The sequence below is a fragment of the Myotis davidii genome, unplaced genomic scaffold (genome assembly GCF_000327345.1).
Source record: "Myotis davidii unplaced genomic scaffold, ASM32734v1 scaffold209, whole genome shotgun sequence".
Taxonomy (NCBI): domain Eukaryota; kingdom Metazoa; phylum Chordata; class Mammalia; order Chiroptera; family Vespertilionidae; genus Myotis; species Myotis davidii.
Genome location: NW_006300047.1, coordinates 1617489 through 1634643, shown reverse-complemented (window position 1 = coordinate 1634643; position 17155 = coordinate 1617489). Strand labels below are relative to the sequence as shown.

At 47.8% G+C, this 17155-nt stretch overlaps 2 protein-coding genes and 1 long non-coding RNA gene across 3 annotated transcripts in view; 1 reads left to right on the top strand and 2 right to left on the bottom strand.

The window, feature by feature from the left end:
- The window catches only part of LOC107185063, a 12087-nt gene extending 11566 nt beyond the window's left edge, over positions 1-521 (bottom strand). The window contains exon 1 of the long non-coding RNA XR_001515978.1: positions 310-521. This is a non-coding gene — a long non-coding RNA (uncharacterized LOC107185063). The remainder of the gene's footprint in view (positions 1-309) is intronic.
- A 5472-nt stretch (positions 522-5993) lies between these two features.
- On the top strand, positions 5994-6920 carry SNN (stannin). Its single transcript, XM_006776283.2, has one exon. It carries the CDS (start codon positions 6156-6158, stop codon positions 6417-6419), a length of 264 nt encoding a protein of 87 aa, XP_006776346.1. The 5' UTR covers positions 5994-6155; the 3' UTR covers positions 6420-6920.
- Positions 6921-9245: 2325 nt separating this feature from the next.
- The window catches only part of TXNDC11 (thioredoxin domain containing 11), a 63798-nt gene continuing 55888 nt past the window's right edge, over positions 9246-17155 (bottom strand). The window contains 2 exon segments of the mRNA XM_015572130.1: positions 9246-10004; positions 14280-14360. Of these exon segments, the coding sequence (XP_015427616.1) occupies positions 9362-10004; positions 14280-14360 (724 nt within the window). The 3' untranslated portion in view covers positions 9246-9361.

Sequence of the window (17155 nt, the reverse complement as noted above, 5' to 3'; positions counted from 1 at the left end):
CAGTTTAGAGCCCTGGCCGGCCGCCCGGCTTCTCCCGATACTTCGGGGTTTTTTTAAATAACGGAGGAGGCGCGGATCCTGGCAGCCCCCAGGGTGGTCAGGAGGGTTCCGGGTGGCAGGGATGGGGTCCTGGCGAGGTCTGGCACCCATTTGGCAGGTGGAGAAACTGACGACGGTCCCCAGTGTTTGGTGCCGGGTTCCGTCGGTGGTGACTGCGCGGCGTGGGCATGACTGGGTCTCGTGGTCCCAGATCCCCCTGCCCCCCCACCCCCAGTGTGGCCGAGGGAGTTCTCTCTCCAGTTGTCCTACCCGCTCCAGCTGTCGCCCCCTGGGCCAAGCCCCTTCCTCCAGCCTCGCATAGCTCCTTAGTTAGAACGGGAGAGACGACGGCTTTGGCTGGGAGGGTTAAATGAGAGGATGCCTGGAGCGCGCCTGGCACCGCGCCTGCACGTCGCCCGCGCTTAGCACGCGGGAGCTGCTTGGGGCGCTTGTCATCCCTGTGTACCCCGCATCGAGGCCTCAGCCCCAGTCACCCAGCCTGCTCCTGCTGGGTTGGGGATGGGGAGGAGGGAGGCTGACTGGGGTTTACCTGTCCCCTGGCCCTTCAAGCACGGGATTGGGGAGGTGTGGGTCAAGAGTATCAAAATAAAATAAAATAGAATATCACTTTAGAGTCAAGGTTGAAATCTGGGATTTTGGATTCAGGATGGCTGGATGTGAATCCCTGTGCAGCAAATTTCGAGCTGTGTGACCTTGGGCAATTGACTTCTCTGAGCCACAGATTCTTTATCTGCGAAGTGGGCATAGTAATAACTCTTCTCTGGGCTGTTTTGAGGCTGAAAGGAGATGATTCTGTCAAGTGTTTAGCCCGGTGTCTGGCACATAGTAATCATCGCCAACTTTTGTCGGGCATCTGTTATTACCAAACTTGTTTAGCCAAGTAGGCTGACCCTGGGGCAGCCTGTGAGAATTACCAGTGGCTGATTCACAGGGTGGGGGCATGAGCTTCAGATCTGGGTCTGCAGGAGACCCAGTCTGACCTTGGTACAGTCCCCAGGCTCTGCCCCAGGCCAGCTTCCTCTTCTGCTCAGGGGAACTAAGGGGGTTCTGGTGCGAGTTTCCTCTTCAGGAGGGTGGGGGTAGAGGATGAGATGACACTGGCTAGAGCTGGGCACAGCCCTGTAATTGTTAGTCTCCCATGAGGATCCCCACTGTTCTTGGTCCTGGCATTTAGAGGACAGGGCCCTTGTGTGAAGTGTCCTTGGGTCCCAAGGACAGCTGGGGCCTGGCACAGAGCAGATGTTCCACCTGCACCCGCACTATGCCCAGCAGTGTCTCAACCTCTCTACTATTCTATGTTCCTAATCAGAAACCAGGCAGGAAATGTTTCTGATTTGTGAACTGGGGGCCCATGAAGAGGCGGAGCTGGGTTTGTTGGCATACCTAGCAGATGGCTTTGTTAGGGGAAGGGTGTGGCTTAACCCCTAGGGGCAGTGCTGGAAGCCCCTGGGTTAGGGTGGTTGGCCCCCTCTAAGCAGGGCAGCCCCAGAAGGCGGGGGTGGTGAGGTAGTGTCCAGCTGGGCTGGGTGACACTCGTGACATGCTCAGTTAAGTGAGAAGGCAGCAGCAGAGTGTCCCTGAGGAAGGGACTGTTTGTGGCATTGGGCTTGGGCCAGACTCTGTACCCTCCTGGGAGACAAGTCTTTGGAGAAAAGGGATCCTAAGGGCTCACTGTGCTCTCTGTGGCCCTTCCGTTTTCACATTTCTTATCACTTCTCATCCTCCACACAACTTGAAGGGTGAGGTCAGGGCCTCATTCCCATTTTGCACACTGAGAAACAGGTTATTAGGAGCAGCTTGCTTAGCTGGATCAAAACAGTTCAAAATAGCAAGTCAAGGAAGAAGTGGGGTGGGTGAACAAGGGGTCTCAAATCTGCTTCTTGCTGGCTGTGGCCCCACATGGGCCTTGAGTGTGAGCAGTGACCCATGGAGTGGGGTTAAGGCTCAGTTTGGGGGTTCCATGAAGTGTCAGGGATAACTGAAAGAAACCCCACCTAATAATGGGCCTCTTAGGGGCAGCAGGACAGTGAGAGGTGTTGGCTGTGGAGAGGACTATCCTTTTGAGCCCATTGTTGGGCAGAGGGGGTATGGGGTGGGGAGCGCAGAGGAGTGGCCTCTGCAGATTGGCGAGGCTGGGCTTTAGCGCTTGGTGACTGTCCTGATGGGTTCAGGTTTCCAAGGTGCCATCCTGGGTGTCTACTCAGCCCAAGCCATGGCCCTCCCTATCTCACCTGGGGGCTTTCCTGGATTAGAGTGAGGGGACAGCTAACTTGCAGAAGACACCTTGGCTCAGAGGGGCACAGAGGTGGGGGACAGGGAAAGCCCCAGTAGAGACAACACAAGTAGGGTGGGGGTCACACTCAAGCAAGCCAGCCAGCCTCCCTGATGCTTCATGTCTCCTCTGGGCTCTGCCTCTTGGAGGCCTCCTCCCCTCCCCACTGCTCAGTACTCGCAATGATAGCTGCCCTTCCATGGGCTCAGGCCTGCCCGGCCTCCACCTGCACACGTTGCTCCCACCCCCACACTCAGGCTACAGCCTGTCCTCCCCTGCAGGCTGCTGGCTTCCTGAGTCTGTTCAGACAGACAGGGGGACCCATGACCAGGGTCCTGGGAGTGGCTTTGGAGTGAGGGAGTTGGCTCAGGGATGGGTAACTGCCAACCGGGATCCCCATGACAACAGGGTCTCCTGTGACTCATCACTATATCCCTGGGCTTGGAGCACTCAGCAGACATTTATTGAGCATCTGTTGTGGGGTTAGGGATCCCGCAGTGGACAAGATGGTCAGTGCTCTCCTCTTTCTGGCTCAGTCCACTGCAGGAAGGAGACAGTAGCTAGGGAAACGTGTTCCCTGACCCAAGAGGATGTCAGGTAGCAGAGAGTGCTGGGAAATAAAATGAAGTGGTGCAAGGAAGTGGCAAGTGTGGGGTAGAGGGGTATCGAGCCAGGGTGGTCTGGGAGGGCATCCCCCAGGAGGTACCTTCCAAGAAAGTCCCCCCAAACAGGAAGGAGCCAGACATGGGACAATCAGGGAAGAACATTCCAGGCAGAAGGAACAGAAAATGCAGAGGCCTTGAGGTGGGAGGGTAGAGTGTGTGCAGAAGCTTCGGGAGGCAAGGAATTTAGATTCTTGGCTGATACTGGGGAGGTTCTGAGCAGGGGATGATCAGATTTTTTAAAAGGTGAGTTCTCAGGAAATACTTGCTGAGTAAATGAAGGAACAAATACACTCAGGGGAGGGCCAGAGACACAGGCCAGGCATGACTATGGCCGGGTCACCTGGCTCTGTGCTCATAGGGGTGAGGGGCCCAGACCTGGCTGTGCCCACTCCTGGCCTGGTCAGGGGCAGCAGGCACTTGGTAGTGTCTTTTGAGGTTACCACACCTCCAGAAAGTCCCTTTGAGCAGGGGGCTGCCTCTGCTTTGGTTTCCTCATTAGTTTGGGACCTCTAGCTTCAGTGGGATTGGCCCTTGGGTTCCCCCCATCCCGAGGTCCTGCTGCCATTGTTTGATTTCCCAAACCACCCCCACTCCCCCCCCCACACACACACAGACTTCCCCTTCTGAATTGATAACTGACTTCCTGTCCATGAGCGCTGTGGGAGTGCAGGCACCCAAGCAAACACTGGGCAGGAGAGGTCCAGTGGGGAGAGGGAGGTGGACAGGGACAAGGCAGGCAGGTGGTCTCCCCAGCAGGAAGAGAAAATGGAGGTCAGGGTGGGGGGTAGTCACCTGTCCCATCTGGAGGGCTGAGAGGACAGGGCAAGCAGGGTTGTGGGAGAATACAGCAGCCCTGATGGTGGCAGGGGAGAGTCCAGGGTGACCCGTACACTTGGGATACAGAGGTGTGCAGGGCCACTCATGGAGCACACAGTCTGATGGGTAGGTGGGTGCTAATCAGATGGCTATGCTACAAAAGCAGGGTTGCAAGCTGAGGCTAGTGCCCTGGAGGGAGGACTCAAAACCAAGAGAACCTCCTGGACTGTAGGATCAGGAGCTTCCCTGCCTGAGCTGGAGTTAGCTAGGTCAGGGTGTGTCCACCTGCACACTGTTGGGCTTTGTTGGGGTTGGGGAGCTGTCCTATGCTCTGTGGGGTCTTGAGCAGCATCCCTGCGCTCTACCCACTCAGTAGCAGTAGCACCCACACACACACCAGTTGTGACAACCAGAAATGTCTCCAGATAGCGCCAAATGTCCCCTGGGGGACACAGTTGCCCCATAAAGAACCCTTAAACAAGGCTAAGGGGAGCAGAGTGTTTGGGCAGAGGGACTGGCCTGGGCAGCAGGGCTTGCAGATGCATCATGAAAGGTTCTGTAGGTCACTGTGAGGACTTGTGGGCTTTTCCTCTGGGTCACAAGGGCACTGGCTGCAGTGGGCCCACATGGTAGACCAGGGAGCTGGGAGCCCGTTGAGAGTGATGGCAGTGGCCTAACCCTGGAGGTGGTAAGAAGGAGGCAGACTCCAGGGATATCGCCCCCGGCTGCCCAGGATCCTTCTGCAAATGTGGGCATGGTGGCAGGTGGAACTCGGGTCTGCAGTTTTCCAGGGCCTGGTCCCCAAACAGACGCCAGAGTGTTGACCTTCAGGATAAAAATCATTTCTAATTAAGGCTGTTATTGCTCAAGGATGGCAAATTCTATCTTGTTGGGAGGGAAAACCTTCCCCTTCCAACGCTGTCTACCTGCGTTGGTGTCAGTCTTCTCAAAAAACCGAATTCAAACAAGTCACCCTTACTGACAACTTGGTGCTTTTCCACATCCTCGTAACCACACCACCTGGGTGTTAGTTACTGTTATTTGCTCTGCTTATGGTGAGACGCGAGAAAAAAAGTGCAGGGACTTGGGACCCAGGGGAGCCTGCTAGCTTCAGCACTTGAACCTTAACAGGCTGCTAGTGGCCTCACCTATAGCGAGTCTTCTGCACTTTCCGCAGCTGCGTTCTCCTTTGCCTCTCACCAGCCCCGTTAACAGGGCCTCTGTGAAATGGAGTTGTCTGAGGTTAGGAGGCCAGGAAATGGTGGTCCAGTACATGTACACCCCCTCCCATCTTCACCCAAATCAGCTGATGCTCCATCTTCAGCACCCAGCACCCTCAGCTCCTTGCACTTGTCTGCAGGCCCTTCTCTTGCCTTCAGAGCCTTAGCAGATGCTGTTCCCAACAGCTGGCTTTTCCTGCACATCTTAGCATCAGCATTGCCTCCCTAAGTATGTCCTGCCCCACCGAGTCTAGCATCGTGGGACCTGGTCCCCTATTGTGCTGGCATGGCATTCCTGCATTTGTAGTGACAGGTGGTTGGTATATTGACCTGTCTGTAGTCTGGCTCCTACACCAGAAGCTGAGGTTGAGGAGGACAGGGCCGTCTGTCTGTCTTGAGTGCCTCCATCTTCCAGGACTTTGCTGCCTGGCTTCCCTCTCAGCTGGTGTGGTGGATCAGGGCTCTTCCCAGGCGGCTGCTGTTCCAGTATGGGCAAAGGCTGTCATCTCCTGCCCCCTCTCACAGGTTTTCCTGAAGACTTAGTTGAGCTACCACCTGTGCATGAGGGACCGATGCCACTTCCCCGCTGTCAAATCACTCATCTTTGGCCATCACGACGCACTGGCTTTCGTCCCTGAATTGCTGTTAACACCCAGTGGTGCTGGGCTTCCAGAATATTCACCTTAAACAGACCCTCTTTTGAGCCTACGCTATTGTGGGGTTGCAGGTTGTAGATACCCTTCTCCCCCACATCTTAGGCTCTGGCTGGGCCAGGGTGGCTGCCTATCTGGTAGCAGAAGCTCCAAAGGTAGTGAATGGAAGTGGGCCAGGGTGAGTGAGAAGGCTGGTAACACCACAGTCAAAGAAACAACAAAAGCCAACCAGCATGTTTTCACTAGGATGAGGACAGGATGGTCAGGCTTCAGAACTGATTAAAAATAGACCCTGTGGAAGAGCCAACATGAGCTCGCCAGCTGTCCAGGTGTGTACCTTGCAGAATCCCCAGTGGAGCCTCATGACACTTTCTCTTTCAGGGCTCTCGTGTACAGCCTGAGTTCCAGCCTCACTGAGCCGGTTACCCCCAAGACCTTCCTGCAGAGGAAGCCTCCCCCAGCGCTGACCATGTCTATTATGGACCACAGCCCCACCACAGGTGTGGTCACAGTCATCGTCATCCTCATCGCCATCGCTGCCCTGGGGGCCTTGATCCTGGGCTGCTGGTGCTACCTGCGGCTGCAGCGCATCAGCCAGTCAGAGGACGAGGAGAGCATCGTGGGGGATGGCGACACCAAGGAGCCCTTCCTGCTGGTGCAGTACTCAGCCAAGGGACCATGTGTGGAGAGGAAGGCCAAGCTGACCCCCAATGGCCCAGAAGTGCACGGCTGAGCTGGGATGCGAAGGCTCCTGGGCCTGTTTGCAGCCAGCCAAGAGGCGTGGGAGGGGAAAACCACAGACGTGCTGCCGTTTGAGAGGAGGGGTTGACGCTGGCATGCCCTCGCCGGGCTTCATTATCGCATGCACTGACTCCTGGGGTCCCAGCTGTCCTAAGCCAGGACTTGGTGGCCCTGGGCATTCCCTCTGCCTCCTGGTGGAGCTGCCCATTGCAGGCAGTGGGCAGACCTGACCTTGCTTTTGTTACTTGAATGTTTAGCTGAGCCTGTTTTGATGGCGCTACTACTGTAACGCGTGAACTCACAAACCTGTGAATTGTAAATAGGACCCAGAAGCACGTGCTTAAACCTTTTTTGCTGATTTTAAAAAATACTGCATAGTGTACATGGGATTTACCGTACTAATAAGCTGAGTCGAGGCTGTGGGGGAGGGTCTTGGACATGTAAGGCCCAAGTTGCACTTGGCAGGGGACTCTAATACATGTGTGTGTTCGTAGAGGATGTGACGTGTTTTAAGTTTCAGAGCTGACCGGTTGGGGTGCTGTGGTGATTTCTGCTTGGTTAGCAATAGATGGGAGAACCACACCACTGTCTTTATGTAGGTTCGGTCGTTAAATACCAGTTGCTGTTGACATTGCAAGGAAGCTACTGCAGCTGCTTGGGAGCCAGTGAAGGACGAGTCAGGCACACGTCCTGAGGGCTGCCAGGCATCCCAGTGGCAGAGCAGTTTCTTGCCCCCCTGGTCTTGAGCATGCGAGCACTCTGTCCCCTCCCCACCCCCACCGGGCATTACTTAGCACAGGCTTAGCGAGCAGGCAGTGGCTTTTATCTGGAACCCAATTGGCCCAGGAAAGAAAATTGAGGTTTTTATTTGTTGTTGTATTTAATATTTTCTGCACTGGAGGGGAGAGGAGGGGACTGGGGTTTCTTCACTCCTTCCTTTTTCACAAATTAGTTTCCTTTCTTAAATAACCACTCACCTGCTGGATACTGGATTTTACTTTCCTCAGCAGATTACCTAGAACAGGGGTAGGGAACGTCCAGCCCACAGGCCATATAAGGCCCATGAAATCATTTGGTCTGGCCCTGCCAAGGCATTAGGTGTGAGTTAATTAAATGTTTGACCAAATGTAGCAGGCTAATTTTTAAGTTGATAATTGTGTATGGCCCGTGAATGATGATGTCAATATCCAAATGGCCCTTGGCAGAAAAAGGGTTCCCCACCTCTGACCTAGGAGAGTCCCCTGACTCCACTAAGAGAGCACCAAGTGCAGTGGAAGGACATTTCTTATGTGCATATGTACACAGGAGCCCCCAGATGTGCCCTGACTGCCTGTGCTTAGTGAGCACCTGGGGGGACCAGGGGCAGGGGAGAGTGAGTTTCAGGTTCTGCACTTAGTTTTCAAAAAGATGAGTTAGTGGCTCTTGGATCGGGCCAGTGCCTCCACAGCTTGCATCTCCAGGGTGTCCCTTGTATGAAATCACTTGGATTTTTAATTCCACCGCTGTAAACACATTAATGGTCACGATTAACTAGGACTTGTATCCGCATCCTGGGTAATAACTGGAGGCCAGCCCTGTTTTAACCTTGGTGCACCGGCCTTTAGCACTTGAGTAGCCTGCCAGTAGCATGGGCATGGAGCTCCCAGGAGGCCCTCAGCCTCGTTCGTCAGCTCCCACCACCATCAGAGCCCTGGCTTCCTGGTCGGGCTGAAGGCAGCTTACTTACGGCTTCATTCAAGTCTCCTCTAGAAAGCATGTTGAACTAATCTACTTTCTAGAACCCCAAGGAGGGAGCTTAGGGAGCATTTATTTTAGCAGCATATGTCTAAATTAGGGACCAAACATTAATAGCTTAGAGGGAGGGGTAAGGGCAGTTAGGCAATTTGAGCTAAAGGCAAGAAGAAATGTCCCTGGCCCTTAACCGAGGATGGCCAAGCATGAGAGTTAAGCTGGAGATCAGCAAAAGCCCTTTGGGCTGGGAGTGGAGACAAGTTCCAAAGGTGCCGACTTAGAAATCAGGGAGATTTGCTTTCTAATGAAGGATGCTCAAGAAAAATGGAAGGTGTAGGGGCATTTGATCCATTCCCCTCGCATTCCAGAACCTCCAAGCTTTCTACCTCTAACTTTCTGCAGCCAGCAGCTTACACCTAGGCTGTCTTTCACCCTAGTAACCCAGGAGGCACCTGGGACTTGCATTTTCAGTCTCTGAAAATGACCATCACTTGACTGTCAGACTTGCCCTGAGGTTTTTACCATGCCAGTGAAGTTTGAGTTTTGAAATGTTGAAATGTCGCTTTCTCCTTAGTTTCACGTCTGGAAGTTCTTTATTCCACTCTTTGGTTGCTAGGGATGACATCTTTGCAGCTTGAATCAGGCCCATCCCATCAGCATGGTGGGGCACTCGTGGGGGTCTCTGGGAGGAAAGTGAAAGTGCCTGTAGAACTGGTGAACAACCACACAATAGCTCTCACTGTTCTTATTTGTCAATAGCTACTTTTTTTAGTACAGAGACGAGAGCCACACACTCAACTGGCTTAGTAAGTTATGACTCTCATTAAGTTCATTCTGAATTGACCACTGTTGTGTTCAAGTTTTCTGACTAGTTAGTCAAGAAATTAACATCTCATGCTGTATGTCATCACAGAAGCAACAATAGGAGAATGGGGAGAGAACTCTGACGCAGCCACTAAAATATGGACTAATTTTTCAGACAAATCTTCAAATGGACTGTGCTACTGTTTTTGTCTCAGTTACCAAGTTTGTGCAATACGTGGAAGGGATGCCATCCCTGTTCAATAAAAGCTGAATGACATTCACATTGATTTTCTAGACCACTGAGAAAATCTTTATTTACAATAAATTTCAATAAAATTTGCATAAATATATTCCCAATGTACAGATTTCACCTCTGATTTCTTCATGTCGTTTAAAAAGTTAGTCTGTCCTATTTTCATTGCTCCTTTCAGCCGCCAGCGAGGAGCTGGTATTGGCAGCTGGAGGGGTGCTGCCAGGTAACCGGGGGGACCCTGAGGGCTCAGGGTAGTCAGTGTGCCCCTCCTCCGGGGGAGAGAGATTTTCAGCTCTGTCCTTGCTCTCCAGTTTCCGCTCCATGGTCGCCACCAGGATCTTGAGCCATGTGTTCTCCGTGAGCAGATTTTCTGAGGCGTCGGCCAGCTCCTGGAGCTTTCGGGCCACCTCCTCCAGCTCCCTGGTTTTCTGCTCATACAGGGCCTGCAGCTGCTCACTGTGCATCTGGAGCAAGCTGTGCTGCTTCTTCAAGGTCTGCTGTTGCTGCAGCAGCTGGTGCTCATCCCTGCGCGCGCTGGCAAGCTGAGCCTCCACCTGCATTTGCGCTCGCTGAAGGGTGCTGATTTCAGCCCTCAGCTTCTGGATCTCTCTCTCCAAATGGGAGATGTGCCCCTGCTGTAAGACTGCCTCGCTCTGAAGACACTCTTTGGTAGAAGGGTTAGCCAAGTTCTGGGGGACAGAAGCAGGGTCTGAGTGATGCAAAATGAACCTCAGCAGGTTTGGAAGGGTGATGGGAAGATCTTCAGGGTATTTCACACTTAGGTCCTTTCTGAAGGGAAAGGGAAGAGTCAAAGATGAGAGTCACACCAACATGTTTAGTCCAAAACCAGACTGCTACTGAAGATCAGGCCATTTATTTCCTACAAAAGACATTCCGAGGATTGGACTTAACTGAAATCAGCAAGGAAACTGTTGTCTGGGCAAAAAATTTTATACAAAGCTGAGGATGTGCCGCATACTCATTCTGTAATTAAGGTGGCTTATCTCAAACATGTCTATTCCTGAGGAGAAAGAGCTGTTTGTATTCACAGCCTTCCAAAGATGACAAGAGCTCCCAAACCTAAGCCTAAAGCCAGTGATCAGGGCCCTGGGAACCGAGGGGCAGAGTGGCCTCCGTATGTTCCAAGAGGCCCAGGGGCATGTCCTGGGGCAGAGCTGTCCCCCATCACTCCTGTGGCCATCAACAGTGCTTGGTAATATTGGAAAAACCTGACACACTCAGCTCAGTTTCTTCAGCAAGCATTTATTCCATATTATCCAAGGCAGGAGTTCTTAACTGGAGGTGACTGTACCCCCCAAAGGACATTTGACAACATCTGGAGACATTTTGATAGCCATGATGGGGAAGATGTTACTGGAGCCCTGACCCTTGACAAATAGAGGAACTGAAGCTGCCTGGTCCTGAGAGGACAGGATAAGGAGGGAGGGTGACATATGAAGGGGGTTTGCCCAAAGTTTAACTGCAAGTCCATTTGTAGAAAATTCCTCTTTAGAACTTGTCATTTAATTGTCTGATGAGCAAGTATCTACCACAGATATATTTCCTGTGTATACAGAACCTGGCTGCAATACATCAAAACCACTAGTTTTATGTATGAGCTAGACAAACAATGGTTATCGTCACCTTTGAGTATTAAAGAAATGGAGGTTAAGAGCAGGGCCTCCAGAAGCTGCCTGTCTGGGGCCAACTCACAGGGCTAATGCTCACTGTCAGGAACTCCCAGACAAGTGGCTTCTGTGTCCCTCCATTGCCTCATTTGTAAAAGGTTAACAAGAATACCATCTCCCTCACAGCATTGCTGTAAGGATTACACTAGTTACCCAAATGCTCAATGAGTGTCAGCTTAAAAAAATTGTTCCTTAGAAAAACCTGAAACCATTCATTAAAAACTTGCACACCCTCTCCAAACACAGAGCCAGTGGCCAAATACCTAAAAAAGATAAAAGGTGTTCTCTTAATGGGTAAGTACTTGCCCTAGGAAATAAAAATCACAGGGAAATTATAATCAGATATGCCCTATTTTTATACAATCTTAATGGAAAGTTTCAGGTAAATGGATTAATTTCAAACATTTTGGGGATAAGTATATAACCACACCCTCCTTAAAGCATAGTTTTCTAAACATGCAAGCTGTCTTTAAGTGGGGCTTCCCAGCCATTCTCACCTGGCCTCTGCAGGTGAGGAACAACAAGCAGAGGCTGATCTGCAGCACAAACCTGGGCAGAGAGCTGCTGAGAGACCAGTTTATGTACCCGGAGACAGTTACAGGACAGAAAATGACATTTCTAAGCATGTCATTTTACAGTTCCTGGTGCAATCTTCATGAATCTACCTGACGGATATGCTAAAATGCTTCCAGCCTTTTTATAAGTAGCAAGGACAGAGTGTCAACAAACTGCTCCCCCAAAAATAATCACTTTGAAAGTGTGGTGGTAAAGGTCTCACTATTTACCTGACTCTCCTCTAAGTTCACTAGGAGCATGTTTATTATGCACTTCTGGCACGTAAAAGGCCAGATTAAAAAAAATAACAAATGGGGTCTAAGGCTCTACTCCAAAGAAGGGGCTATCATACTGAGGGAGGGTGGGCCTGCTCCTCTGAAGAAGTGAGGTCCTTCCCCAGGGGATACATTAGGGTGAACCCTGCCACACTTCTGATATCCTAGCCCAGGGCTGGGCCACAGCACCTTTATCAGTGATGGCAAACCGGTGACACGCGAACTCATTTTTTTGGTTGATTTTTCTTTGTTAAATGGCATTTAAATATATAAAATAAATATCAAAAATACAAGTCTTTGTTTTACTATGGTTGCAAATATCAAAAAATTTCTATATGTGACACAGCACCAGAGTTAAGTTAGGGTTTTTCAAAATGCTGACATGCCGCGCTCAAAAGGTTCACCATTACTGACCTATATTATGAAATGTCACACAGAGTGGTGGAAGGAAGGTAGTTCTAAGATGCCCCTGAATAGGAAGGCTGGCCCAGCCAGGAGCAGGAGGGGCCCGGGTGGCATACTGTGTCAGAGGACAAACTCTTTCATATAGTTTTCCTTTAATGATTATAAAATAAGATGTGCTCACTGTAGACAATTTGCAAAGGATGCAAAAAGCACACAAGAGACACCACCAGATCACCTATAACCCTGACTCCTCCAAAACAATCACTGTCAACATCTTGACATGTTTTCTTCCCTTATGTACACATTTTAACCAGTGCAACTTTGTATTTTACCAAAACACATTTTATATTCTTTTCACTAAAAATAACATAAGTATGTATACTGTGAAAAAGGTCTTGTTACATGTTATCAAACAGTCTTTTTTATTTCCTCTTTTGTGAGCTGTCAGCTCATATCCTTTGCCCATTTACTTCCTGAGTAAACTGAACACTAACTTTGGACGAGGTAATGAGGCACTTACTTCTGATTATAATTTATTTTGAGGAAATAAGTACAATTCCATTCCAAAGCAGTAATGCTTTAGTTTATCAAGGAAGCTCTTACCATTAAAATAGAACTGGACAGTCTTTTCATGTTCAATATTTACCTTCTTGATTTTTCAATTCAAGGAATATACTAAGGGGGTGCAGTGACCCCAACGAGGGTGTGGAAAACAATCTCACCTCCATGCTGACTACATCAGACAACTTTAGAATGAAAGCTACTCAAGCCAAGACTCAGGCCCCCAAATACACAGCTCCCTGCCACCAAGTCTCTGGGTGCTTTCCCTGTCTCCTACTACATATTCATGGATTCTAGTTGCTGAGAACTTCTTTATGCAAAGGCCAGGGCTGGATGTTATGGCTTTAATACTTTTGTAAACTGTGTTTGGAATTCTAAAATTATGTTTCATTAAATTTCATGCCCAGCCTCTGACCCATAGATGGAATTGCTAGTATTATTGTCCATGATTCTGTGACTGTGTGGCTCTTTAAAGCTCCTTAGAAAGAAAACGGTCATCACAACACGTCAGTAGTACAATAGGGTGAGTCATGCTCTGTTTTTAGTGTGTGATTTGACAAGACTCTACTACCACAGGAAGTATTTCAGAAAAAAATTCTTTGAGATAAAGAGGAAAAAACAAGGAAATGATTCAGTGTGTATGAAGGAAGCATTCTCCTGGAAAAAACACAAAAAGCAAGGCAGTGGCTACAATAAATGGTAAAAGTGAGCGCAGGAAATTAAAACAGTAAATGTCATATATGAGTTAGGGACCTCACTGAAATAACTCAGCAAATGCTTTTCCCCAGTAAAGCCATGTGACTTGGTCCCCAAGGACCCATCCTTTCAATAACAAAAGGGAAATCTGTAAAAAGGGAGAGAACATCTGGTTTATTGGCTTTGAAAGGCCAAAAGTTAATTTCCCTTCCTACCAAAACATCCACATCCACATATGCTAAGTTGTATCCCTTTTGCTAACCTTCACCCCTACTTGCCGGGCTTTCAGAATAGCAGCAGTAATCACTGAACTTGGAGTAGCACTCAGACAAATATGATCAGATCCAGGTGACAGCCCTGTGGTAGATGTTCACAGAAGTCTGCACACTTGGAGAAAAGGCTCCTTGAGCGCTATTTCCTCTTTGCATTGGAGGAACAAGGTAGTCATGGCCAGGACTCAATAAGAAGAAATGATACGCAGGCGGGCCCAAAACACCTTGTAAGGCTCAATAGGTGCCTGTTGTTTTGCCCCAGAGGAATGTGGGGCTCTCTGCTGTCAATCTTGGCATCCATTGTATGCTCATAAGGCCAAGAAAGCAAATGAGTTTTGATGGTGACATTTTTGCTGGTGTAAAACACACACTCAGGGAGGGGCAATCTTCTTTAAAAAAAAACACACACACACCATCACCACCACCATAATGTGACCCCAAAGCTGTTTTACCTTTTTCCCTAATAGCACATTTTTTGCACAATACATTTCATTCAAAGTAATTTAGTAATAACTAATGATTTACATATCACTTCCATTAAGTGTCTTAAACCCAATTTATTTTCAGCAAAAGAATCCCATCTGCCCAAATACTGAAAAAATTCTGCATTACCTGTTACAGGGAAAAAATAAGACAGTAGGAAGTCGGTCAACCATCAATTCCCAAGGAAGATCATTCTGAGATACATCAATCCTAGAAAAGGGAAAGAAAAGAAAAGGTAAAAGGCCTGGGAAAAAACTCTGACATGAAAGAACCTTGTCAAATAACTGAAGATCCTAGAGCATTTTCTTCGACCAGCCCCTTCTCAGTGAGTGTGCCATTAGGTTTTAAGTTGGGCACAGTTCATGTCAGATGCACTGATACTTCCAGAACATGAATCTTCCCACTTTACTTACTGAGTGGAAATGTAAAGTTGTGAAAGTAAAAATGAACTTCCCAAAAAATGTCTCACTGACAACCCTGGAGTAGTCCCACCTACCTGACAAGATCTGGGCAAATACTTTAATTCCTAAATTAGCTCTGGAAAAACAAAGGAAATCACTGTGCAAAATACATCAAGCCTCTCTGAAGATGCAAGAAAACTAGAAAAAAGCCTCAGAGAGGGCACAAAAAAAAAAAAAAAGGAAATTGGAAAAGAAATGCTATATTTTATATTTTGTAAATCTGGACAGAGGAACCAAAAGGTGTATTTTCTTAGCAGATTTAAAATTAATTTTCTAGTACAGAAAATTACATCTGTGCTAAATTACCCCACCTACCTGTGTTTAATTACTATTGAACTAGGTGGCAGCCCCTCCTGCAGCTAGCTGTAAGTGGGATATACTAGGGCTCAGCACAAAAAGAACATTCTAGAGCAGTGGTTCTCAACCTGTGGGTCACGACCATCGGAAAACACATATAGCATATCAGATATTTACATTACGATTCGTAACAGTAGCAAAATTACAGTTATGAAGTAGCAATGAAAATAATTTTATGGTTGGGGGCACCACAACATGAGGAACTGTATTAAAGGGTAGCAGTATTAGGAAGGTTGAGAACCACTGTTCTAGAGGGAACCGATCACTCAACCCTATTCTTGCAAATAGTGCATACAAAAGATGGAAATGTTTTGACGCATTAACTTGACAGAAATTTTCAAAAAGTATTGGTGGGATGGGATTAGTGCCATTTGTCCAAAAGGATAAAATTCACTTTAAAAAATGACATAACCAAATTATAATGTTTAAACAGCTTTACTATTAAAACAGCATTCCTGACTACCTAAAACATTTGAGTTCCATTTTTTAAACAAATAGTGATGAATACTTTATTCTATAATCAAATGCTTTTTTCCTCCTGATTTTGGCTTCAAAGAAAGACCAAACTGTAAAATTAAAAGAAAATCATTTGTAAACATCCACTCAGAATTCCATCGGACTAATCAGGACCTTCTTTCCGGGACTCTCATTTATGTTTGATATAGATGCCTACATATTGTTAAGAGCAGTAATCATATATTTTATCCTCTATTCTTTTCAATTAATTGTATACAAAGCATTGTTCTGAGTGGATCAGAATTCCATCAAATGCCCAACCATTTATCTACTGCTGTATACTAGTAAGTAATGTTACCATGCCTAGCTCATACATCTATGGAAGTTCTATTTCCTTAATTCCCCAAAGTGAAATTAACTAGGTCAACAATGCACAACTATATTTTTGATTTCTTACAGTGTTGCTAAAATGATTTCCAAAAAGTTACATCAATTTACTTATTCTGTTAGCTACATCTAACTATGCTAATTTCACTTTATTTTATCAAAGCAAGATTGTCACTTAAAAACATGTTAATTTAATATGCATAAATGAAACTTATTGCTTTAATTTACATTTATTATAATTTCCCCACTTGTTTATTTACTCTCTCCTCTTACATGAAAAATCTGTTCATGCCTTTTCTTTTCTTATTAATCCTCACCCAAGGATATTTTTTCCATTGATTTTTAGAGAGAGTGGGAGGGATGAGGGGAGGGGAAGAGAGAGACACACACACACATATTGTTCAGTTGCCTCCTGCACGCACCTTGACTGGGGCTGGGGATCGAACCTGCAACCCAGGTACGTGCCCTTGACTGGGAATTTAACCCATGACCCTTTGGTGCATGGGCTGATGTAACCCCAGCTAGGGCTCGTGTCCTTTCCTCACACTGGAATCCTTCTTAGCAGTTTCTCCACACCCCCTCACCATTGTCTTTTATTGTGATAAATAATATGTAACACAAAACTTATGATCTTAACCATTTCTAAATGTACAGTTCAGTGGTATTAAGTACATCCATAATGCTGTGCAACCATCATCTTACAAAACAAAACTCTGTACCCATTAAACAACTTCCCATTCTGCCCTCCTTGCAAACCCTGACAACCATCATCCTACTTTCTGGCTTTATGAATCAGACTACTCTTGGTGCCTCAAGAACCATACAGTACTTGTCCTTTTGTGTCTTATTTCACCTAACATTATGTCTTCAAGATTCATTCATGTTGTAGTGTGTGTCAGAATTCCCTTCCATTTTAAAGCTGCACTCCATTGTATGAACCAGTTTCCTCTTAGCAGTTTCGTAAACCATTTTAATTTTTCAGGGTCTGGAGCACAAACAGTTGATTCTGAATCCTGGTCCCTCACAGGTTGTGTGACTCTGGGCAAGTTACCTAATCTTTCTGTGCCTCAGTTCCCTCCTCAGTAAAAAGAGTGATACTCATGCCTGTTTCACTGAATGTTCTGGGATTAAGTCATAATACATACATATATATATCCTATCTAATAATAGACAAACATGGTAATTAACCGTACCTCCAGCACGCTTCCCATTGGCTAATCAGGGCGATATGCAAATTAACTGCCAACCAAGATGGCAGCCGGCAGCCAGGCAGCTGAAGCGAACAGGAGGCTTGCTTGCTCCAGTGAAGGAGGAAGCCAAGGTTCCCTGCCTGCCGCTGCTGGG